A 25493-nucleotide genomic window follows, 5' to 3' on the forward strand; every position below is an offset into this window, starting at 1 on the left:
AGGCCTGCTCTGGCATGAATTCCTTTCATCGGGCCGCTGATATACATATATAATCTCTTGGAGAGAGAGGGGAAGGGACAGGGAGAGAGAGAGAAACATGGATCATGGCTCGGCTGCCTCCTGCACGCGCGCTCCCAGGAATGGAGCCCACAGCCCGGGCCCGGCCCCGACCGGGAACCGTGACGCCCGCAGGCTCACGGGCGGACACTCAGCCCCAGAGCCACACCCACCCCTCCATTCCTCACGCACCGCTTCCCTCAGACAAAGCTAATGCCTCTGGCCTGCAACACACGCCTGCCATCGAGGCTGGAAGCCAGGTCGGATGCCCGGAACAGGGGAGGCGCAGGCGGGCGTTCGCCGGGCACCTGCCTAGCAGGCCAGCGATCCTGCCCCGGTTCCTGTGACTCAGGCCGTCAGATCTCTCTCTGAGGAGCCGACGCGCTCCTCCGGGTTCCCGGGTGGACGGTCGGTCGGAGGGTGTCTGGGCGAGGAGGCTTTGAACTCCGCGTCTCCAGGGGCGGGGCTGGCTCTCGGCTGGCGGGAAGGGGAGGGCGTGGGGCTTCGCGGTGGAAAGAGCGAGAAGGATCCCAGGGACAGCCCGGCCCCCCGGCGTGGTCCCCGAGGAGCAGCCTCGGTCCACGGAGGAGAACCAGCCCCGTGATTCACCGCGTCCCCGGCTGCAGGATGTTCAGGAAGGCTGGGTGGGGCGGCTTCGCCTGGCATTGTTTTGCTTTTCATCCCGGATCTTAAGAATAGCACGGACGTCACTCACGGCACCGCACGGACACGGGGCGCGGCCGAGAGCACGGACAGACACGTGTGCTCTCCGGGCGTCACGTGAAAAGAATTCCTATGTCCCTTCTTCAGGGCAGTCAGAGCTGGCTGGTCACGGATGTCGGCTGCAAACTGGCTTTGTTGTTTTTGCTTTAAATCCTCATCTGAGGATAGTTTTCCCCCTTGATTTATAAAATATATCTTATTGATTTTTTACAGAGAGGAAGGGAGAGGGATAGAGAGCCAGAAACATCAGTGAGAGAGAAGCATCAATCAGCTGCCTCCTGCACATCCCCCCACCGGACTGAAGGGTCCCAGGTTCGATTCCGGACTGAAGGGTCCCATGTACCTTGGTTGCGGGCACATCCCCAGTGTGGGGTGTGCAGGAGGCAGCTGATGGATGTTTCTCTCCCATCGATGTTCCTTTTTTTTTTTTTTTTTAATATATTTTATTGATTTTTTACAGAGAGGAAGGAGAGGGATAGAGAGTTAAAAACATTGATGAGAGAGACATCGATCAGCTGCCCCTTGCACACTCCCTACTGGGGATGTGCCCGCAACCAAGGGACATGCCCTTGACCGGAATCCAACCTGGGACCTTTCAGTTTGCAGGCCCACGCTCTATCCACTGAGCCACACCGGTTCTGGCCCATCGATGTTTCTAACTCTATCCCTCCCCCTTTCTCTCTGTAAAAAGTCAATAAAATATATTTTTAAAAGGGGAGGAGGAGGAATAGCAGGAGGAGGAGGAGGAGGAAGAGGAAGAAGAGGAAGAGGAAGAGGAAGAGGAAGAAGAAGAAGAAGAAGAAGAAGAAGAAGAAGAAGAAGAAGAAGAAGAAGAATGACGTTTTCTAACCCAGAAGGACCCTCCTACTGGACACCCCGCCAGGCTGTCGGCGTCACTGGCTGGGAAGTCCTGCCCCCTTGTGGCCGTTGACCTGCTCTGTAGCCAGCCTTGGGCCCGGGGAGAAGGTTTAGTTAGGTCTACAATAACCAAGTCAGCCGGGCCGGCGTGGCTCCGTGGTTGAGCGTCGACCTAGGAACCAGGAGGTCCCGGTCAAGGGCACAGGCCCGGGATGTGGACTCCATCCCCAGTGGGGGGCGTGCAGGAGGCAGCCGATCCCTGATTCTCTCTCATCATGGATGTTTCTCTCTCTCCCTCTCTCTTCCTCTCTGAAATCAATAACAACATATGTCTTAAGAGATGTGGGCTTCCCTAAAACACAACATGCTCTGCCACTTCCATGTCTCATTCCAAGGCTCAGACGCCGCAGAAACACCAAACGAGTTACAACCCTTTCGTTCACACCAGCAGGGACCCTCGGGCATCGGTCCCACAGCCCTCCACAGCCCAGGCTCGCCATATACCTGAACTTCTCTGCACACAGACGCCGAGACACCGCCTCACTTACTGCACTTCCCGGAGATGGTTCGTCTGTTCAATGTCAACACTTTGGAACTCGGACCATTCGGGCCAGCGAGTGCAAAGACATGAAACAATACAAGATGGTCTCTGAAAAGCCACAGGCGACCCACTTCAGTTATTTATCTTACCCATAGTTTTACGGATTTCAGAGAAGAAGGGAGCCGGGGGAGGACAGAAACATCCATGATGAGAAAGAATCATGGACCGGCTGCCTCCTGCACACACACACATACACACACACACACACACACACACACACCCCTCCCTCCCCACTGGGAATCGAGCCTGTCACCCAACCCAGGCTTGTGCCCTGACCGGGAACCGAACCGTGACCTCCTGGTTCAGAGGTCGATGCTCATGAGCGCACTCATTCAGCGCACAGGGAGGAAGCTCTATCTCTGTATTTCTATATTTGCAGCCTCCTCTGGCCGGCGCGCCCGCCCCACTGCCCTTGGCCAATGTCACCGATTCCCTCCACACGTCCCTCCCCACCCCCACGCCGCCCCAGCTCATCGCCCTGAGCATGGCACCCCGGGGTGAGTTCCGTTGTTCAGAGATTCGGGCGGGGGGGTAAGGGAGAGGCCACAACTGGCATAGAAATGTGACAGAACTGTCAGAGCCATGACATCCGCTCGGTAGATTTGGGAGCGGTCGTGGCTCTTCTCGTCCTGTGACTGCATGAAACATGATATGATGCCTCCCCGGGAGAGTAAAAAAGAGAGAGGAAAAGACCAGCCAGCGTGGCTCTCTGGTCGAGCGTCGACCTATGAACGAGGTCACGTGTGGATTCCTGGTTGGGTCACAGGCCCGGGTTGCAGGCTCCATCCCCATTGGGGGGCGTGCAGGAGGCAGCCGGTCCATGATCATCTCTCATCATTGATGTTTCTATCTCTCTCTCTCTATCTCCCTTCCTTTCTCTGAAATCAATAAAAATATTTTTATTTTTTAAATATATTTCCTTATTGATTTCAGAGAGGAAGGGAGAGGGAGAGAGAGATAAAAACATCATTGGTAAGAGAGAATCATGGATCGGCTGCCTCCTGCACGCCCACCACTGGGGATCAAGCCCACAACCTGGACATGTGCCCCTGGCCAGAATTGAACCCGGGACCCTTCAGTCCACAGGCCAATGCTCTATCCACTGAGCCAAACTGGCTAGGGCAATAAGAATATATATATTTTTTAATTTTTTTAAAGAATAAAACCTTCTCACAGCAAAGAAAGTTCTGGCAGTCTCTTTATGGCACTGAGCTCTCTTACGGACTAGGACAGTGGTCGGCAAACTGCGGCTCACGAGCCACATGAGGCTCTTTGGCCCCTTGAGGGTGGCTCTTCCACAAAACACCACGGCCTGGGTGAGTCTGTGTTGAAGAAGTGGCGTTAGAAGAAGTTTAAGTTTAAAAAATGTGGCTCTCCAAAGAAATTTCAATCCTTGTCCTGTTGACATTTGGCTCTGTGGACGAATGAGTTTGCCGACCACTGGGCTAGGACAATACAATTCTTAGGGGGGGGGGGGGAACATGCATGAATTTATCACACATCCATTTGAAAACCTGTCACTCTGCTTGGAAAAAAATAAGACCCCTCACGTCAATCACTTAGAATGGAAAACACCATCATTAAGCACACTGACATCTGTCCTAACAATACCAGAATAACTACCTTCTAAGTCAAAAGCATGACTCGTCAAAAAAAAAAAAAAAAAAAAAGGAAAACCATGATTCAGCAAGAAATCAAATGCATGACAGCAAAAAGTCAAAACCGTGACTAAGGTGTTTGCGGTTTATCAGATACTTAGGTTTCTACTTACACGAATATGTGGATTTGTCATTTTCTGAGATTTATATTATATTATATTATATTATAATTAGTTTGAATTATATTATACACTAGAGGCCTGGTGCATGAATTCGTGCACCAGTTGGGTCCCTCGGCCTGGCCTGTGGGATCTGGCCCAAACCGGCTCTCTGACATCCCCCGAGGGGTCCCAGATTGCGAGAGGGTGCAGGCCAGGCCTAGCGACCCCAATGGTGCAGATCGGGGCCGGGCAGGGACGCGGGAGGTTGGCCAGCCGGGGAGGAGCCATGGGAGGGCAGTTCCGGCCCACCTTGTCCGGCCCCGTCTTGCTCAGTCCCTATCGGCCGGACCCCAGCAGCAAGCTAACCTACCAGTCAGAGCGTCTGCCCCCTGGTGGTCAGTGCACATCTTAGAAAGTGGTTGAACGGCCTTAACACATCATTAGCATGTTACACTTTGATGGGTGGAACCGCAGACCGGACCACCGGACACGTAGCCTATCAGGCTTTCCTTCTATAGGATTATATCATACCACATTACAGACTGACTCCGTCAAACGTGATTCCGTTTCCGTGGTATCCAAAGAAGCATCGTTTTTACCACGGTGTTTGAATCAGAACCCACCGTTCACTATTATCAACGAACCGTAAGGCCACCAGTTCGGAAAGCATGCCGGCTGATAAACGTGCTTACGCAAACACAAGCCTGTGGTGTTTTCATGAGAAAACAATGTTTTTGGTAAAGAGACACAAAGACTGTTCGTGTCCTTTGGAACCGGAGAAGGGCGCGGAACCACCTGCTCACCGTCAGTTCATAGAAGTCGGCGCTGTCGAGGCTCCTGCTCCTGTGCAGCCGCCCTTTGATGCGTCTCAGGGAAGGTTTCCCTTGGCTGTTACTGGAGGTAGCACCATTCTCAGAGGACGGGGTCACCCTGCAGGAAGGGGCAACGTTTTAATTTTATTTTTTAAAATTTTTTTAAAGTCCTATTTTTATAAATTGTTTCTGTTGATTTCAGAGAGAGGAGATAGGAGAGAGAGGGAGAGAGATAGCAACATGGATGGGAGGGGAAACACCCCTCGGCTGCCTCCTGCATGCCCCCTACCTGCTGAGCCACACTCTGCAAAAAAAAAAAAAAAAAAAATGGCAACATGATTCAGCAAAAATCAATACCGTGACTCGGCAAAGGGATCAATCCTTGGCTTTTTGCTGAGCCGCGCTTTCCATGTTTGCTGAGACGAGCTTTCAATTGGATTAGCGAGATGGATCTGGTGGGTGGAATCAGTGGGTGGGATCAGCTCTATTGGATTAGTTTGCTTACATCAATGTATGCGCTAAGCCAGCTTGCATCGGGCTGATTAAATGAGTAGGTGATATTAGCTAGATTGGACTAGCATGCTTAAGTTAGGTTGATTATATTTATATATACTACGGTAGAGGCCTGGTGCACGGATTTGTGCATCAGTGGGGATCCTAGGCCTGGCCTTCGGGGATCTGCCGGAAACCAGCTCTCCGACATCCCCCGAGGGAGTCCCGGATTGCAAGAAGGCGGTTCTCTTGTGATGGACCCAGAATTGGGCTCTCTTCTCTCCCGTTCCAGGTGCGTCACCTGAGAACCGCAGCTGCCACATCGCTGCAGCTGGGCAGCTCCTTCACTGAGCGTCTGCCCCCTGGTGGTCAGTGTGATCATAGCTACCGGTCGGGCGGTTGTGCTGTCGCTTAGGCTTCTATATATAGAAATACACACATATATAAAGAATAACAAAGAATTGGGCAAAAATAATCCAGATTGTAAAAAATAAGTTAGCTATACAAGAACAAAAGGAAGACTTGATAAACCTACAACATGTTTCTTTTTAAATATCAGCATGGACAGCAATGACCATCTTTAGAGAATGAAGCATCCTTCAACCAATTGGGGAGGAGTGGGATTCCAAGCCAGGGCGTGAGCACAGGAGCCTGGGGACACATGCACAAAGTTTGGCTCAGGGGAGAGAGCGTCGGCCTGCAGACTGAAGGGTCCGGGGTTCGATTCCGGTCAAGGGCATGTACCTTGGTTGCGAACACATCCCCAGTGGGGAGCGTGCAGGAGGCAGCTGATGGATGTTTCTCTCTCATCCATGTTTCTAACGCTCTATTGCTCTCCTTTCCTCCCTGTAAAAAATCAATAAAATATATATATTTTTTAAAATACGCAAAGCAGCTGAGGTCACACTAACCCTGACGCTTTCAGCAGAAGCCAGTAAAATGCTAATCTTCCTTTACGAGTATGAGGCTTCGGAAACCTTAAGAGCTCACTTAAAAGGTAAATATTAAAACGGCTTTGGGTTGCTATGCTTACGATGACGTGTGCAACTGCCTGTAATTCGCTCATTAAAGAAACCAAGCAAGGACTTGGATACGATAGTATCCAAGGACTTTTATTTTCTTTCTTTTCAAAAAACAAAAATGAAAAAATTCTAGAGGCTTGCCCTGGCTGGTTTGCCTCAGTGGACAGAGCATTGAAGGGTGGACTGAAGGGTCCCGGGTGCGATTCCAGTCAAGGGCACATGCCTGGACTGTGGGCTCGATCCCCGGTGCGGGGCGCGCAGGAGGCAGCCAGACCCAGGATTCTCTCTCCTCCTTGGTATGTCTGTCCCTCTCCCTCTCCCTTCCTCTGTGACACCAATAAAAATATACATATCTCCAACATGCAATGCAACCCGAGAGAGAAAACCCCGCTGCGGGCACCACGCCTGGCCACCCCCTGGGCCTCGCGCTCTCGGGGCGGCGATCCCCGTGTCCAGCGGGAACTGGGGCGCGTGCAGAGGCCCCCCCGGACCCTGCCCCTCCAGCCCGGCCGCCTGTCCACCTGTCCCCGGGCCGAGGAGCTGGGGGCGCCGGTCCTCCCTCCCTCCGCCCCTCCGGTGGAGACATAACGGAGCAGAGCGCATGCGGGAGCGGACGGTCCGGTGCCCAGCCGCCTGGGCCTGGCGCGGGGAGGTGCCCGGGGCCCCCTCCCGCCCCCTCCCGCCCCCCGGGGTCCCCGGGGCCGCGGGGGGGATGCGGGGAGGACGCTGAGCAGGGGTCGCCCGCCCCCCCCCCCCCCGGGCCGGCGGCGGACGGTGCGGTGCGCCCCCCGCGCCCCGGCCCCGGCCCCGCGCCCGCCCCGCGCTCACCAGAGGCGGCGGCGCAGCGGCAGCAGGCTGCCCCGGTTGGCCGGCGTGACGCCCACCGCCATCTGCAGCACCGTCAGGTACTTGTGGTACCGCATCCCGTCCCCGCGGCCGCGCTCGCGGCCCGCCCGCCGCCGCCGGCGCCGCCGCAGGCACAGCCCCTCCAGGCGCCGCATAGGGCCCCGCCGAGCCGGCCGCCGCCGCCCGTCTCCGCCGCCGCCGCCGCCGCCGCCGTGCGTGCGGGCGCTCCGCGTCGCCGTGCGTGGCCGCGGGCGTCACCCTGTCCCCCCCCCGCCGCCCGCGGGGCACCTGGCACCGCCGCCTCCGGGGAGATGGGGGGGCTCCGCCGGCCCGGTCCCCCCGAGACCCGCAAAGACAGGCTGCCCGGCCGGAGGGCGGCGCCTACCTCCCACCTGCGTGTCCGTCCTCAGCCAGCGCGGCTGGAGGTTCTGTGTGTCTGTGAACTGCATATGCATGCATGTACACATGGATGTAAATGCAATTTATAGGCACATGTGTATATGTGTGTAGATGCAATTCACAGGCACATGTGTATGTGTATGTGTGTGCAATTTACAGACACGTGTGTATGTGTGTGTGCAATTTATAGGCACATGTGTATATGTGTGTATATGCAATTCACAGACACGTGTATATGTGTGTGCAATTTATAGACACGTGTGTATGTGTGTGCAATTTATAGACACATGTGTATATGTATGTGTAATTTATAGACAGTATGTATATGTGTGTGCAATTTATAGGCACGTGTGTATATGTGTGTATATGCAATTTATAGACACATGAAATCTCCAGCCACTCTCAGCTGAAAACAGACACGCAAGTTGGAAGGTTTCACACGTGTGTGTGTATGTGTATGTGTATGTACTAGAGGCACAGGGCACAAAATTCATGCACCACTAGGAGGGGGGCCCCTCAGCCCAGCCTGGTCTCTCTTGCAATCCAGGACCCCTCGGGGGATGTCTGGCTGCGGGTTCAGGCCCAATCCCACCGGCAGCTGGGTGTCCCTCTGGCTCCTAACCACCTGCCTGCCTTTGTGATGGCCCCTCACCACTGTCTGCCTGCCCACCCGCCTGATCGCCCCTCACTGCCTCAGCCTCGGCCCCGCCACAGCACCATCCGGAAGATCATCTGGAAAGACGTCCGGAAAGCTGTTTGGTCTCATTAGCATAGTATGCTTTTATTATATTTATATATATGTGTGTATACATATATATAATGTTTGCGTGTGTGTACACAGTATACACATATGAATACACATGTGTATGGACATATGAACACACCTATACACACATATACATAAATGCATACACACATACTAGTACATGCAGTCCTGACTTGTCCGGTAGCTCGGGACAGCAACTATGAACCAAACCAAACTATCTTGTTAGTCAACGGGAAAAACTAAGAGAGTGCTGGGCTCTTTAAAAAAAAAAAATGTACCCACATATCCCACCCTCTTCATTGATGGTTATCAATGTCAAGGGAAATGAAAAGTAAATAAATAAAACGAATCACTGAATACACCGTGGTTTACCAGGTTGCAAACATGGAGAATTCAAGTGTCTTATTTCTTCTTTTATTTTTATTTATTTTTAAAATATATCATTATTGATTTCAGAGAGGAAGGGAGAGGGAAAAAGAGATAGAAACATCAACGATTAGAGAGAATCATTGATCCGCTGCCTCCTGCACATCCCCTACTGGGGATCAAGCCTGCAATGATCAGGCATGTGCCCTTGACCGGAATCGAACCTGGGACCCTTCAGTCCGCAGGCCGACGCTCTATGCACTGGGCCACCAGGGTTAGGGCAAGTGTCTGATTTCTTTGTCAAGTTTGTCAAACTCTCAGCCGGCTTCATTTATTCCCGGTCAAGGGCACATGCCCGGGTTGTGGGCTCGATCCCCAGTAGGGAGCATCAGGAGGCAGCCAATTAAAGTTTCTCTCTCCTCATGGATGTTCCTCTCTCTCCCCCTCTCCCTTCCTCTCTGACATCAATAAAAACCTTAAAAACAACAATGATAAAAACACAGGGAGCATCAACGGCTGAACCATCAGTTCTTCCTGTGGCTGCTCCTTCGTTAAGAAGGGGTCTCAGACCCCAAATTTGGGCTTTTTTTTTTTTTTTTTTTTTTTTAACCAGTCGGGGGAGGCGGCTATAAAAAGATACCACGAAGGAAAAGCTAGGACCAACAAAAATAAGGAGAACTTAATCACAGCCCTCTCCACCCACCACCAGGAGCCCCGCACGGTCGTAATCAGGCTGATGTGATTAAGACAACAACCCCTAATTTTCCTGACAGCAGTGGGTTTTTTTTGTGTGTGTTTTTTAAAATATATTTTATTGATTTTGTACAGAGAAGAAGGGAGAGAGATAGTTAGAAACATCAATGAGAGAGAGTCATCGATCAGCTGCCTCTTGCACACCCCCTCCTGGGGATATGCCCGCAACCAAGGTGCATGCCCTTGACCGGAATCGAACCCGGGACCTTTCAGTCCCCAGGCCGACGCTCTATCCACTGAGCCACACCGGTTTCGGCTCGACAGCAGTGTTTTGGTGGAGCCAGTACTTTGGACTCCTGCCTCCTCGGAGCCGGCATCCTAATGGTTCGAACATTCTCAACGGTGAATGAATGTTTGCTTTCTGTATTCGAATACATTGGAGGAGCCCTCACCGGTGTGGCTCAGTGGATAGAGCGTCGGCCTGCAGACTCAAGGGTCTCAGGTTTGATTCCGGTCAAGGGCATGGACCTTGGTTGCGGGCACATCCCCCATAGGGGGCGTGCAGGAGGCAGCTGATGGATGTTTCTCTCTCATCGATGTTTCTGTCTATCCCTCTCCCTTCCTCTCTGTAAAAAAAATTTTTTAAAAAATCAATAACATATGTATTTTTTAAAATACATTGGAGGATATATGAAGGGGGTAATGTGTTTGTCCCACCAGGCAGTAAAGAACTTAAAAAAAAAAAAACATTCATGGTGGTGCCATGTGTGTTTTTTTAAACATGGAAAGAAGTGAGTTGCTTTGAATTTAGGAAGAACAGCACATATATAATTAGCGAGGTCCCTCTTCTGTTTGGATTGTAACTTGCTTCCTGCTTAGGCTATATATAGGGGCGGGGCGGGGGGATGTGTATAAGTAAGAATTAGAGAAATAATAATGTAGGCTATTCATGAACTGAAAATAGTCCTTGTTCTGACCGGTGTGGCTCAGGGGATAGAGCATCAGCCCATGGGCTGAAGGGTCCCAGGTTCGATTCCGGTCAAGGGCATGTGCCTTGGTTGCGGGCACATCCCCAGTGGGGGGCGTGCAGGAGGCAGCTGATGGATGTTTCTCTCTCATTGATGTTTCTAACTCTCTATTCCTCTCTCTTCCTCTTTGTAAAAAATCAATAAAATATATTTAATATATATATATTTAAAGATGGCATCTCTTCCTAGTGAGTCAAATCTCAGAAATGCAAAAGTCTCAACAACCAGGGTCTTAGGTATGGAAACTCAGAGATTGATAGGCTGCCTTCTTTCTCTCTCTTTAATATATATATATATATATATATATATATATATATATATAATTGATTTTTTTAAAATATATTTTATTGATTTTGTACAGAGAGGAAGGGAGAAAGATAGAGAGTTAGAAACATCGATGAGAGAGAGTCATCGATCAGCCGCCTCCTGCACACCCCCTACTGGGGATATGCCCGCAACCAAGGTACATGCCCTTGACAGGAATCGAACCCGGGACCCTTCAGTCCCCAAGCCGACGCTCTGTCCATTGAGCCAAACCGGTCTCGGCTGATTTTTTTTTTTTTTTTTTACAGAGTGAAAGAGAGAGGGATAGAGAACTAGAAACACCGACGAGAGAGGAACATTGGAAGGAAAAGAACGATGTAAGGAAAGACAGACACGTCCCGGTGGAATCTGCAGAAGGGCCCGTGGTCTCCGGCTCGGCATTTGCTGCCTTCTGGGCAGAGCTGCTCGGAGGGCGTGTGCCCGCGTGATGGCTCTGGTTCCCCCGGAGCCCGCTGCAGACAAAGAGGGGGGAGGGGTTGGTGCGGGTTCAAGGCCCGGCGGCTCCCAGTGTCCGGCGGAGTCAGCTGACCAGGAAGCCGCCGGACACAGAGGCCCTTTATGCTGTGATGCCGGGCCCCGCCAGCCTGGCCGCCCCAGGCACAACCCGCCATTCATTTGTCCCCTTTGGATGTCTGTGCTTGGGTGTGTGTGTGTGTGTGTGTGTGTGTGTGTGTGTGTGCGGTGTGTTTGGGATTCATGTTGCTGCAAATGACAGCAGTCAGGGGTGGCTGTATGTGAGAGCAGGGTTTTCTGGGTTATTTTTATTTTATCAACTATTCTTTTTTAATATATTTTTATTGATTTAAGAGCGAAAGGGAGAGGGGGAGAGAGAGAGAAACAACCATGATGAGAGAAAATTATTGATAGGCCGCCTTCTGCTTAAGCCCTGAGCCAGGCAGGAGCCTAGAACCGAGGGACATGCCCTCGGCCGGAATCGAACCCGGGACCCTTTGGTCCATAGGCCGACGCTCTATCCACTGAGCCAACCCGGGCGGGGCTACATTTTGACGTTAAACCCAGGTCCATCTTTCAGTCCTAAAACACAGAGCCGAAGCCGGGACGTGTGGGTTTACCTGAACCAAACGGAAAAATGGTGTCTTTCTCCACCTCTGCAAAAGGAGGCCAAGGATTCACCCCAGTTTTCATTATAACACTGAGCCAGCACCACATGCAGCCCTTTGCTCTGAGTGGAGGGCTCTATTTTAATATATATATATTTTTTTTTTTTAATTGATTTTTTTACAGAGAGGAAGGGAGAGGGAGAGAGAAACATGGATGAGAGAGAAACATCGATCAGCTGCCTCCTGCACACCCCACATTAGGGATGTGCCCGCAACCAAGGTTCATGCCCTTGACCGGAATCGAACCTGGGACCCTCCAGTCCGCAAGCCGATGACCCTGGAGTCTGTGGGTGGAAGGAGCATACGGCCGGGTCTGGGTACTGGCTCTGCCCTTTAGCTGTATAGCCTTTAAAAAATTCTTTTAAATGTTTTTAAAATTGGATTTTAGACAGAGAAAAGGAGCGGGAGAGAAAGAGAGAGACAGAAGCATCAAGGATGAGAGAGAATCATGGCTCAGCTGCCTCCTGCACGCCCCAGACTGGGGATCAAGCCCACAACCCAGGCAGGCATGTGCCCTGGATCAGCGTCGAACCCAGGACCCTTTGCTCTGAAGGCCGATGCGCTATCCACTGAGCCAAACCGGACATTTTTTTTCATTGAGTTTTAGAGAGAGTGAAAGGAGGGGAAGAGAGAGAGAGAGAAATATTGATGTGAGAGAGACACATCGATTGGCTGCCTCCTGCAAGCCCCAACTGGGGCCGGGGGTGGAGCCTGCAACCGTGATACGTGCCCTTAACCAGCATCAAACCCGAGACCCTTCAGTCCGGGGGCCCATGCTCTGTCCACTCAAACCGGCCAGGGCAGTGGGCGGCAAACTCATTTGTCCTCAGTGCCAAATATCAACAGCACAACGACTGACTTTTCTCTGGAGAGCCACATGTTTTAAACTTAAACTTCTTCTAATGCCACTTCTTCAACGTAGACTCGCCCAGGCCGTGGTATTTTTGTGGAAGAGCCACACGCAAGGCCCCAAGAGCCGCAGGTGGCTCGAGAGCCGCAGTTTGCCAACCACGGGGCCAGGGCATACACTTATGTTTAAAATATCCATTTACTGGTAAAGTACACGCCCAGGGCTGGGCTGGGGCAATATACCTTATATTGGGCAGCACTTGGAGCCTCACGGAAGACTGGACCAGCGGTCCCAGAATTGGTGGCTTTCCTTCCCGTTAGCCATCAAGTTAGTTGGATGCCGAGTCGAAAATTCTGAAGGAAATGCTGCCATCTGGTGGGCCTTTTGCAGTATTACAGGCCACGTTTTTTGTTTTTTGTTTTTTCTTTTCTCTTTTTAAATAGACCTTTGGAGCAGTTTTACGTTCACAGTAAGGGCCAAAACCGGTTTGGCTCAGAGGACAGAGCGTCAGCCTGCAGATGGGGATGTGCCTGCAACCAAGGTACATGCCCTTGACCGGAATCGGACCCAGGACCCTTCAGTCTACGAACCCGCCAGGGCTCAGTGGCCACTTTTTTTTTTTTTTTTTTTTTTAATTTTAATCTTTATTGTTGTATTACAGATGTCCCTCTTTTTCCCCTCATAGCTCCCCTCCACCCGGGTCCCACCCCACCCCAGGCCCTCGCCACCCTATTGTCTGTGCCTATAGGGAATGCATACATGCACACAAGGTCTTTGGCTCATTTCGAGCCTTGAAGCCAGGTGAGAGACTAGTGGAAGCCAGAACTTGGGAGGGCGGAGTCAGGAGCCATTCCCGGGAGGGAGATGCTAACCTTTCCAAGATTTTAGACCATTTGCGTTCAGCGGACGCCCAGCGACAAGCGAAGAGCCTTGAAAGCACCTTGAACTTATTCGGGCCCCGCACCGCCCTCCAGGCCCCGCCCCTGCGGTCTACGTAACCTCAGTCCCACCCCTCCCCGGCGCCCCGCCTCCCCAGTCCCTATAGCCCCGCCCCTGCGCTGTACGTAGCCGCAGCCCCGCCTCTGACGATCGCCCCGCCCCCTAGCTCCCATAGCCCTGCCCCTTCGCCCTACGTAACGGTAACCCCGCCTCTCCAGTTTACGTGGCTCCGCCTCTGCGGTCTACGTAAGGAAGCCCCGCCTTTCCGGTTCCCATAACCCCCCGCCCCTACGCTGTGCGTAATGGCAGCCCCGCCTTCCCGGTGCATGTAGGCTCCGCCCCTACGCTGTGCGTACCGGCAGCCCCGCCTTTCCGGTTCCTATAGCCCCGCCTTTGCGCTGTACGTAACTGTAACCCCGCCTCACCCAGTATAACCCCGCCCCTGCGCTGTACGTACCGCAGCCACGCCTCTCCGCGTGGCTCCGCCTTCTAGGTTCCCATGGCCACGCCCCTGCGCTGTACGTAACCGCGGCCCCGCCCCCCAGTTCCCAGGGTCCCCGCCCGCCCGTCGCCCTGCCCCTCACGGTGTCCGGTCCCCGCTGCCCCTTCGTCCTCCCCGTCCCCCCGCGCTGCCACGGCGCGGCGCCCGCGCTGAGGGAGGCGGGCGCCATGGCGGCCGAGGCGCTGGCGGCCGAGGCGGCGGCTTCGCGGCTGCAGCGGCAGGAGGAGGACGTCCGCTGGCTGTGGGCCGAGGTCCAGCGCCTGCGGGACGCGCAGCTGAGCGCGCCCGACCGCGGCCCGGCCGAGGGGCCCTGCCTCCCGCGGGAGGTGGCGCGGCTGCGGGCGGAGAACCAGGACCTGCGGCGCCGCCTGTCCCGCCTGCGGCTGAGCCTCGCGGAGGAGCGGAGCCGCCGGGCGGCGCGGGAGGAGGAGGCAGGTAGCGGGCGGCGGGCCTCCCTCCGCCGGGGGCACCCTGAGCCTCCTCCCCGGTCCTTCCCGGTCCCTGCGGGCGTGCCCTGCCCTCCCGGGACCCGGGACCCTGCCTTCCCGCGGCCGCCGGGCTGGCCGGGGTGCACGCTCACTCCGCTCAGCGCCCCGCTTCCATCGCTGCCGCCGTGATTCTGCAGGAGCAGAAGAGCCGTTTCCTTTGCTTGGGGATCCCTCCCCCCAAAAAAAATTGCTGGCGTGTTGAAAGTTCTAGTCTTCGCTTGGGCACGTTGGGGTTTTGTTGTCTTGAGGTCTGTGTGCTGAGCATCATTATTTAGTGCAGGATTTCACTCTTTTAATTCACGGAAGGACAATGAATTTAATTCATTACTTTTCTGTAACGTCACACATTTCCTATGTTTAGTGGGCACAGTTCTTGAAAACCAGGGGCCCTGTCCCCATCTTGGTGAAATAATGGGCTGCGAGTCCCTGGTGGCAGCCACACCACCGTGTTCCAGTGACATTACTTGTTTAAAGTCTAGGGGAGGGGGGGCTTTAAATAATTAAATGTATTTAGGTTTAAAATGCAGTAAGTATATAGACATAGCCCTGCAGGCGTGGCTCCGTGGTTGAGCATCCACCCATGAACCAGGAGGTCAGGGGTCGATCCTCAGTGTGGGGCGTGCAGGAGACAGCGGATCCATGATTCTCTCTCATTGAAGATGTTTCTATCTCCCTCTCCTTTCCTCTCTCTGAAATCAACAAATACTTATGTATATATATACTTAAATATTTTAAAATATATCTCCAGTTCTTAGCAAGAATATAGGGGAATTCCCAGACAGGAAGGACCAAACCTCAGAAAACAACGTGGCCCTTGAGGGCTGTAGGGGTTGCTCAGGACAGCCCAGAGCCCCCAAACAGGGGTGGGGGGCACTTGCTGCTTGCTGGCATGTCCCCCCTCCCCCCTCAGGTCTCAGATGTGCTGCTCTTCCTTTTTTTTCTTTTCTTTTTTAATATTTTTTATTGATTTTTTTACAGAGAGGAAGGGAGAGGACTAGAAACGTCAATGAGAGAGAAACATCGACCAGCTGCCTCTTGCACCCCCCCCACCAGGGAGGTGCCGGCAACCAACGTACATGCCCCTGACCGGGATCGAACCTGGGACCTTTCAGTTCACAGTACGATGAGCCAAACCGGTTTCGGCTGCTGCTCTTTCTTGTCGTGGGCATGAGCTGTTTACCGTTTACCTTTCTCTCCCCAGCCTCCTTCTAGTCCAAACCAAAAAGAGGACATTCAGAATGCCAAGGGGAAACAGGAGCCTGACAGCCAGGTAAGTAAAAATGCTGCCTGCGATTCATGTCAGCACTCAACCACCGAGCCACGCCAGCCGGGCCTGTGCTGCTTTTAGTGTAATTTACGCCCCCCCCCCCCCCGAGTTTTATTTTTCCCACTATTGTAAACATATTAACAAGACTGCGGACATCAACCAATTTATGAATATCGATTGCCTATTCATGAGAAAGAAACCCTGTCGCAAAACAAATCGAGAAAACTCAGGTCTACGAAATGATGAATTGACCTGTAAAAAAAAAGCGTTTTCTGCTTGACTGAAAAATTCAAGGGTCCTTTATAAAGAATACTCTTACTCTTTAACTTAATTTACTTGTTTTTCTGGTTAATCTTCACCTGAGGACATTTTCCTATTGATTCTTAGAGAGAATGGAAGGGATGGGGGAGAGACAGACAGAGAGAAAAGCATCGATATGAGAGACACATTGATTGGTTGCCTCCTGCACTTGCACCCAACCAGGGTTGGGGATCAAGCCTGCAATCGCGGTATGCGGCCTTGACCGGAATCGAACCTGGGACCCTGCAGTCCATGGGCTGATGCTCTATCCACTGAGCCAAACCGGCTTTTCTTTTAAAAGGCCAGAGGCCCGGTGCATGAGGACAGCCCGGCCAGGGAGGCGCTGCAGCAGATCTGCGGGGTGTCCCTCCCTGAGAGCAAGATGATGGCAGCCCGGGAGGAGGCCCGGGAGGAGGCCGGCAGCCGAGACCACAGGAGAATCGGGAAGGTGGGTCCGGCGTCTCTTTCCTCCCTCCTCCCTCCCCCCCCCTCGCCCCCCCGAGATGGAGCAGGCCTTTGTCGGCTCGCCACTCTGTCCCAAAACCAAAGTGTCCCAAAAGTAGCATCTGTCCTCCTAGGTGCTTAAATATCTTTTAAAAACATTTTATTGATTTCAGAGGTGGGGGGCGGGGTGGGGGGAGAGAGAGAGAGAAACATCAATGAGGAGAGAGAATCATGGACCGGCTGCCTCCTGCACGCCCCCTGCTGGGTATAGAGCCCGCCACCCAGGCCCGTGCCCTGACTGGAAATCAAACCCAATTCACGGGTCGAAGCTCAACCACTGAGCCAAACCGGTTTCGGCTAAATTCTGGTCTTTTCGCCGTGTTTTCTCCCCATGGCATCCGTCCCCCGAGATGCCAAGTGAGAACGTCAGCAGGAAATAGAAGGCGGAGCAGAAGCTACCGCTCGAAGGGTAGCGAGACCGTCCATCCACAGTGTCGCTTCCCGGGTGCCGCTGGGTGGAAGTCCCGAGGGACAGTGGGTGCCGTGGCTGGGGGATGGGAACGGGGGTCCTGCACACGTTATGTGTCAGCACATGTTGTGTCAGCACGTGTTATGTGTCGGCACGTGTTATGTGTCAGCACACGTTATGTGTCAGCACATGTTATGTGTCAGCACGTGTTATGTGTCACGGTGTCGTTGCAGGACCAGGAGCTTTTCTTCTTCCACGACCTGAGCCCCGGGAGCTGCTTCTTCCTCCCGCGGGGAGCCTCCATCTACCACACGCTGCTGGGCTTCATCCGCGTGAGTGGGGAGACGGGGCGGCCCCGGGGCAAAGAGGGAAAGAGCTCTGGAAGGTGCTCGGCCGCCGGGCACACGCGTGGGCCGGCGTCCGTCACGGGCGGGACCGCGTGCTGCGGCTGCTGCTGCAGGCGACCCCGCGGACTGCGGGGTGACGTCCCTCCCGCGCTCTCCGTCTCTGTCCCCGTGGACCAGCGCCAAGGGCCACGCCCTGTGCGGGTGCCCGCCCCTGGCCCGCCCTCTGCTGTCCGTCAGGACCCGACGGCCCTTGGGGCGCACTCTGATGGCCCGGGGTGGGGGCCTCGGTGACTCTGTCCTTCGCGTCTTCTCGCTCAGAGCGGTGCCGTCTAAGGCTCCTTCCTGTCGCCGTCCTGTGCTCACGCTCCTCTCCCCCTGTCCGTCTTCCTCCTCCTCGCTTATCCCTCTCATTGGGATTCGCCAGGCACTTTCTCCAGGGGCTTCCTGAGGAGCCGGGCCGGCGTGGCTCAGGGGCTGAGCATCCACCTAGGAACCAGGAGGTCACGGTTCTTATCCCGGTCAGGGCTCAGGCCCGGGTTGCCGGCTCCATCCCCAGTGTGGGGCGTGCAGGAGGCAGCTGCTCCATGGTTCTCTCTCATCATTGATGTCTCTCTCTCTCTCTCTCTCTCCTTCTCCATCTCCCTTCCTCTCTGAAACCAGTAAAAATATATATATTTTTTTTTTTAAAAAAAAGAACAACTTCCCGGGGACAGAGCACGGGCGTGTGCGGTGGTTCTGTGTGGCTCACTCTTCTCGTTCTGTCCCCTCTCCTCGCGCTGCGCCCAGGACGCTGCCCCGCGGGGCTCTCATCCGGGCTGCGCGTCCTGCCCAGCGGCCGGCGGCCCCGTGAGGCCGTAGGAGGCCATCAGAGGGCAGGGCGGCGAGGCTTGAGGAGTCGCTGACTGTGATCAGAGGAGCCAGCGGGGGGCAAGGCCCATCCTGACCGCTGACCTCACTGCGCCGTCTTTGCTGGAAAGGCATCCAGGCCCGGCACCTCGGACTCCGCAGGCCGCGGGAGGGGCGCGCCGAGAGGAGGCGGGGCCTCCGGGGGGCCTCACAGGGTCTCTTGTCTCTCGTAGATGCGACACAGACCTGGCGGGGGCGGCCCCAGGCCTCCCTGTGTGAGGCGCAGGGTGCGCAGCCCTTTAGACACAGCCCCAGGCCTCACTTGCCAAGGTAAGGGTGCTGGGGGGGGGCCTGCGCCCCGGATGTTGGGGTGGGCACGGGGGGCCAGACATAGCCGAGGGGGTGCCTGGGCCTGCAGCACACACAGAAAGCTGCAAAACCGGCCCGGCCGGCGTGGCTCAGCGGCGGAGCGCCGACCTAGGAGCCAGGAGGTCACGGTTGGGTTCCCAGTCAGGGCACAGGCCCGGGCTGCAGGCTCCATCCCCAGTAGGGGGCGTGCAGGAGGCAGCTGATCCATGATTCTCTCTCCTCAGTGTTTCTGTCTTTCTTTCACTCTCCCTTCTTCTCTGACATCAATAAAAATATATTCACTAAACACACACACACACACACACACACACACACACACACACACGGGTGGCCTGCAGCAGGAATGTGTCCTTTCCCTGTTCCCGAGGCCGGCAGCATGAAATCCGAGCGCGGGCAGAGCCGTGCTCCCTCTGAGGCCCGCGGGGAGCCGGTCCTCCCTGCCTTCCCCAGCCAGGGCTGGCGTGTCCGTCACACTGGGCTTCCCTGGCGGGTCAGTGCCTCCCTCCAGTCTCCTGCCTTTTCCTGGTGTCCTCTCTGCGTATCTTCGCGTCATCTTCCTCTTCATGTGTTTCTTTCTCTCTCTCTCTCTCTCTCTCCAAACCTCCTCTTTTTATGAGGAAGCCTGTCCCATTGGATTAAGACCCAGTCCAGTGACCTCCTCTGAACTGACCACCTCGATAAAGCCGTTTTCCGATCGGTTCGCGTTCTGCGCTCCGCTAGCTTCTCGGGGGCAGGGATACCATCCACCCGGACAGCGGGCGCCTCCATCTTCCCCCGGGGACCCGGTTCCCAGCGGGCCTGTCTTTGCTGGGTCCCTGGGGTTCTCCGCTGGCCGCTGTGGGATAAGGACGGCACCCCCGACGTGGTCTTCGCACTCCGCTGTGTGCCAGTGTCCCGGGAACCGGGGCGGCATCCTGCCCAGAGAGCCGGCCGTGCTCTGTCTGCGGGCTCCGTAGCATCGGGGGCCCCACGCGGGCAAGGGATGGCGCCCGCTCCCCGCAGAGGCAGGTCTGGTGCCGGGGTTTGCGTGTGAAAGCATTACCGAGAGAGAAAGAAAATACTCTAAAGGCGTCCCGAGAGAGAGAGCACAGGCGTGGTGTGGGGTACCGGAACGGCAGTGCTGCTTTCGAGAGGAGACAGAACCGCTGCCGTAAACATGTGGGTCCCACGGCCCGGCCGGCGTGGCTCAGGGGTTGAGCATCGACCTATGAACCGGGAGGCCGCGGTTCAATTCCCGGTCGGGGCACGTGCCCGCGTTCCAGGCTCGATCCCCAGTGTGGGGCGTGCAGGAGGCAGCCTATTGATGTTTTCCTCTTCTCTGTGTTTCTATCCCTCTCTCCCTCTCCCTTCCTCTCTCTGTAAAAATAACTTTTGTAAAAATCTCAACGATAATAATAATAATAATAATAATAATAATAATAATAACTGTGGGTCCTAGAGGCCTCTGTCAGCTGGAGCGGCTGCTTCCAGATCCTCCCTGCCCTGCCTTCCTGATCCTAAAGGTGAGCTTTCACCTCCGCTCCTTTCCCGCTGGCCTGGGAGGTTCATGCTTTTATAAACGAACGCGCTCTGTGTAGCATCCCAAAGACTTAAAGCATCGTGCGCCGTCCCATATGGTAAAACACACGTACCCGACGTGAAACACAGGCGTGTGCACCCCCCCCCCCCGTTCCCGACCCCGAAGGGACCACGCCCTGCTGAGGGCCCGTCCCCCCAGGACGCGGTGACCCTGAGCACACGGGCCCACGGCAGGGCCCCGCGGCGCTGACCTCCCCTCCCCGGCCTTCCCCGCAGGAGGAGTGCCGCCGCCGGGGCTTCCTGGAGGTGCTCTCCCCCAACGTGCTCAGCAGCAGGCTCTGGGCGGCCTCGGGCCACTGGCAGCTGTGCGGCCAGAGCATGTTCGCCTTCGACGTGGACAAGGACACGTTCGCCCTCAAGCCCATGAACTGCCCGGCGCACTGGTGAGTAGTCACCGGCCGGTGTGGCTCGGGGGGCCGGGCGTCGTCTGTGCACCGAGAGGTCACGGTTCCATTCCTGGTCAGGGCACACGCCCGGATTGTGGGTTCGATCCCCAGTAGGGGGCATGCAGTAGGCAGCCGATGGATATTTCGCTCTCACATTGGTGTTTCTCTCCTTCTCCCTTCTCCACTCTCTAAATATCAATAAACTAGTCTTTTTTGGGGGGAAAAATTTTTTCTTATTGATTTTAAAGAGGAAGAGAGAGGGAGAAAGAGATATAAACATCAGTGAGGAGAGAGAATCGTGGATCTGCTGCCTCCTGCACGCCTCACACTGGAAATCTGCAACCCACACATGTGCCCTGACCGGGAATCAAACTGTGACCTCCTGGTTTGTAGGTTGATGCTCAATCACTGAGCCACACCAGCCAGGCAATAAACTATTCTTTAAAAGAAAAAACGTGGCCTTTGGAATGAGTGGTAAACAGTGAGTGGGAATTCCCAGGAGGCTGCGTTGTGGGAGAGGTGCATTCTGGGAGAGAGGGCAGACAGGTCCGTGGGGCGCCGGAGCCATGCAAATCCAAGGTGCGGTAACTCGCAGGAGAAGAAATTTCTCTAACGCTGGTGACCTAAGGACCAGAATAAAGAGGGACCCGTCTGGAGGCGTCATCATAACTTGTTATGGTTTCTCTCATCGCTTAGCCCTCTCCCCGCCTCTCTTCCAGCCTCATGTTTGCCCACCGCCCGCGGTCCTGGAGGGAGATGCCCGTGCGGTTTGCCGACTTCGGGGTTCTTCACAGGAACGAGCCGCCGGGAGCCCTGAGTGGCCTGACCCGGGTGCGGCGCTTCCAGCAGGACGACGCCCACATCTTCTGCACCGAGGAGCAGGTGGGCGGGGCGCCCGCGCCCGCAGCACCTCAGTCCCTCAGGGCCTCTGTGAACTGCAGAGTTCAGCCTCGTCTCTGAGGTCTCCTTCAGCATCACAGTCTGTGATTCTCCAATCGGGGTCACAGATCAGTAATCTCTTTTAATTGTATGTATATTTTACATCAGAGAGGGAGAGAGAGAGAGAGAGAGACATCAGTGAGAGAGTCACAGATCAGCAGCCTTCTGCACGACCCCAAACAGAGGTCGAGCTCTTGACTGGAATTGAAACCCAGTTCCTGTCAGTCTGGAGGCCGATGCTCTATCCACTGAGCCACACCAGTTAGGGCTGAAGTCAATAAAATGATATTTAAATTTATTTATTTATTTATTTATTTATTTATTTTAATAAAACGTTTCCTTTGCCCTCTTTTCAGATTGAAGAGGAGATCCGGGGGTGTCTGCAGTTCTTGCAGTCTGTCTACTCCACGTTCGGCTTCTCCTTTCAACTAAACCTGTCAACGCGGCCGGAACACTTCCTGGGCGAGCTGGCGCTGTGGGATGAGGCTGAGAAGGTGGGTGGGGACGGGGTGCGGACTCGGGGAACGCCAGCGTGGCTGCGGTCACCGGGTGCGGAGGGCTCATAGGTCGATGTCGCGCCAGCCAGGCACGCTCTCATCTCTCTTTTCCTTCACAGCAACTGCAGAAGAGCCTGACGGACTTTGGAAAACCGTGGAAGCTGAGCCCAGGAGATGGAGCGTTCTATGGCCCTAAGGTAAGCGGACCTCCTTGTGGAAGGTCAGGGGAACAGAGAAGCGGGATCCGTGTCTGAGCAGCCCTCACTGGCTCTGCAGATTGACGTCAGCATCGAGGACGCCCGGGGCAGGTCCCACCAGTGTGGGACCATCCAGCTGGACTTCCAGCTCCCGAGGAGGTTTCGCCTCACCTACGTCAGGTGCGTGAGCGGATGTGGGCATCAGTGCGGTGCTACATCCTGGCCACGTGGCACTGTTGCGTGTCGAGAGCTCTTTATATAGTCTACATGTAAGCCCTCGGGTGTGTATGGGATTTGGTAGTATTTTCTCCTAAGCTGTAGCTTCTTTAAAAAAAAAAAAGAAAAAGAAATATATTGTTATTGATTTGGGAGAAGAAGGGAGAGGGAGAGAAACATCCATGATAACAGAATCATTGATTGGCTGCCTCCTGTAGGCCCCTGACTGGGGATCAAGCCTGCCACCCGGGCATGTGCCCTGACCAGGAATCGAACCCTGACCTCCTGCTTCAAAGATGGATACTCAGCCATTAAGCCACGCGGGCTGGGCTGCTGCTGCTTCTCCTGCTGCTTCTCCTGCTGCTGCTGCTTCTTCTTCTTCTTCTTCTTCTTCTTCTTCTTCTTCTTCTTCTTCTACAGTGTCTTGACGTTCCCTTTCGTTTTAGGTTTTGTATTTCACTGATGTCTAAGTGATGGGGTTTTTCTCTTATGGACCATGTCTTTGGCATCACATCTGCACACTCTTTGCCTAAGCACAGGCAATGAAGATTTCCCCTACGTTTCCGAGTGTTGACTTTTACACTTAGGTCTACAGTCCACTTGGAGTCCAATTTTTGTCTAAGTCTTAGACTCTGAGATGTGAAAGTTTAGGTCAGAGTTCACTGGTTGCGTCTCGGTGTCTAATTATCCTAGCATCACTGGTCGGAGAGAGCGTCCTTTCTCCATTGACTTTGCCATTGTACTTTTATCAACACTCAGCCAGGCTCAGCCGGTGTGGCCCAGTGGTTGAGCATCCATCTATGAACCAGGAGATCATGGTTAGGTTCCCAGTCAGAGCACACGCCCGGGTTGCGGGCTTGACCCCTACTAGGGCGCACGCAGGAAGCAGCCAATCAATGATTCTCATCATCGATGTTTCTCTCCCTCCCTCCCTCCCCCCCTCCTTTTCTGAAATCAATAAGAAATATGTTTTTAAAAAACAGAGCCCTGAAGTGTGTGGTTTTCCCTTCCCAGTAAGGACGGGGACGACAAGAGGAGCCCTGTGATCATTCACCGGGCCGTCCTGGGCTCCGTGGAGAGGATGGCCGCCCTCCTGGCGGAGCGCTGCGGGGGGAAGTGGTGAGTGACCTGGGAGAGGGGACGCGGCCGTGACTCCTCAGAAGCCACGTCTGGAGAGAAAGCTGCCGTGGAGGAACACGAGTGGCTCCTGTCTCACCATCAGCCAGCATCCCCTCGACGAGTGAAAAACTCCCGGTACTCTGCCGAGCCAGAAGAGACGGGCTGGTGACAGGAAGCCGTCTCATTGGCCTTTGGGGGAACTCAGTAGCGCTATACAGTCATCTCCTCGCCGTTTCAGGCCTTGGGAAGCTGGAATCTGGGAATCCCAAGGCCCACACTCCCAGGGGGGCACCCCCTCCTGCCATCCCCCCTTCACCCCCAGGTGTTGGCCTCGTGGGGGGCCCTGTGACCACTGACTTGGGAGGAAGCCCTGCAGCACAAAGGGCCCTGAACAGCAAGCACGTTGGCACCCAAAGAGGCTGCTCCCCAAGCCCGGCCCCGCTGAGGGGCGCAGTGAGGGAGCGAAAGTGTGATATATATATATTTATATTTGATTAGAGAGGAGGGGGAGGGAGGGAGAGAAACATCAATGATGAGCCCTGGCTGGTGTGGCTCAGTGGATACAGCGTCAGCCTGCAGACTGATTCTCTCTCCTCATGGATGTTTCTCTCTCTCAATTCCTCTCCCTTCTCTGAAATCAAGTATTTTTTAAAAACTATTGAGTGAGAAATCTCCTAAAAAAAATCTTTGGTTATTTTTAATCATGTAACAAATGGTCATTCTGAAAAGACACGTATTTCCTATTTCTCAGGCCTTTCTGGCTATCTCCTCGTCAGGTGATGGTCATCCCCGTGGGGCCGACTTGTGACAAGTACGCACTTCAGGTAAAATCAGATGCACTTGCCCTAACCAGTTTGGCTCAGTGGATAGAGCATCAGCCTGCGGACTGAGGGGTCCCGGGTTCAATCCTGGTCAAGGGCATGCACCTTGGATGCGGGCACATCCCCAGTAGGGGGTGTGCAACAAAGACTTTGGTTGTTAATATATTTTTATTGATTTCAGAGTGGAAGGGAAAGGGAGAGAGAGAGAGAGAGAGGAACATCCATGATGAGAGAGAATGACTGATAGATAGCCTGCCTCCTGCATGCCCCCCACTGGAGGTTGAGCCCACAACCCAAGCATATCTCCTTAACCGGAATCAAACCTGGGACCCTTCAGTCCTCAGGCCGACACAATAACGGAGCCTTTTCTATTCTTGTAGGTCTCCAGCACGTTTTTTGAAGAAGGATTCATGGCTGACGTCGATTTAGATCATAGCTGTACACTGAATAAGAAAATCCAAAACGCCCAGCTGGCTCAGTATAATTTTATTTTCGGTAATTTAAAGTTGCATCTGTTCTCCTAAATGCTTGTGTGATTTTTGTTGGGTTTTTTTTTTTTTTTTTTTTGTGTGTGTGTGTGTGTGTGTGTGTGTGTTTAGCACTTTAATTCTATACTGAAGAAAAAACTCAAGACACCGGTCATGTGATTGCTCGCTCGATCTTCTGCAAATGGTTGATTTACGATGCTATTTCCCTTCTTCTCCGCAGTGGTTGGAGAAAAGGAAAAAGCAAACAGTGCTGTCAACGTTCGAACAAGGGACAACAGAGTTCCCGGAGAGATGTCAGTCGCTTCTGCCATCGATAAATTGAAGAATCTCAAGAAATCGCGTACACTAAATGCCGAGGAGGAGTTCTGAAGCCCTTCCTTGCTCTCTCTTCCTTCTGTGTAACCTTGTTTTGACACCCGCCTCCCCCCCAAAAAAATGCATTTTTCTTCAATAAAGTTAGAACTTCTGAGAACTTTGGGGCACTGTCGGTTCCTCTGCTGGGGGCGGCAGAGGAGACAACGAATGAGTAGCCGATATATGTCCGAAGTTTAATTCACTCTTGTG

At 54.2% G+C, this 25493-nt stretch overlaps 2 protein-coding genes across 2 annotated transcripts; one reads left to right on the forward strand and one right to left on the reverse strand.

The window, feature by feature from the left end:
- Positions 1-405: 405 nt before the first annotated feature.
- Positions 406-7325, reverse strand: LOC311614295 (uncharacterized protein; the record flags this gene model as incomplete). Its single annotated transcript, XM_084868981.1, has 3 exons — positions 406-534; positions 4802-4928; positions 7153-7325. 3 exons carry the CDS (start codon positions 7323-7325, stop codon positions 406-408), a joined length of 429 nt encoding a protein of 142 aa, XP_084725107.1.
- A 6869-nt stretch (positions 7326-14194) lies between these two features.
- TARS3 (threonyl-tRNA synthetase 3) lies at positions 14195-25401 on the forward strand. The gene is made up of 13 exons (XM_084869173.1): positions 14195-14589; positions 15848-15916; positions 16515-16661; positions 17360-17458; positions 20483-20649; positions 21372-21534; positions 21948-22085; positions 22208-22285; positions 22365-22465; positions 23516-23620; positions 24372-24444; positions 24822-24936; positions 25150-25401. The coding sequence occupies exons 1-13, from the start codon at positions 14326-14328 to the stop codon at positions 25296-25298; spliced, it is 1668 nt and encodes a 555-aa protein (XP_084725299.1). The 5' UTR covers positions 14195-14325; the 3' UTR covers positions 25299-25401.
- The last annotated feature ends 92 nt before the right edge of the window (positions 25402-25493 follow it).

This window comes from Pipistrellus hanaki, assembly GCF_964339955.1.
Source record: "Pipistrellus hanaki genome assembly, chromosome: 21".
NCBI classification, from domain to species: Eukaryota; Metazoa; Chordata; class Mammalia; order Chiroptera; family Vespertilionidae; genus Pipistrellus; species Pipistrellus hanaki.

Bases quoted from the DNA above. Each gene is read 5' to 3' on its own strand.
- TARS3 (XM_084869173.1), top strand. From the start codon at position 14,326: ATGGCGGCCGAGGCGCTGGCGGCCGAGGCGGCGGCTTCGCGGCTGCAG. The intron at 16,662-17,359 runs GTGGGTCCGGCG...GTGTCGTTGCAG, and splicing joins ACCACAGGAGAATCGGGAAG to GACCAGGAGCTTTTCTTCTT. The intron at 24,937-25,149 runs GTAATTTAAAGT...TCTTCTCCGCAG, and splicing joins TCAGTATAATTTTATTTTCG to TGGTTGGAGAAAAGGAAAAA.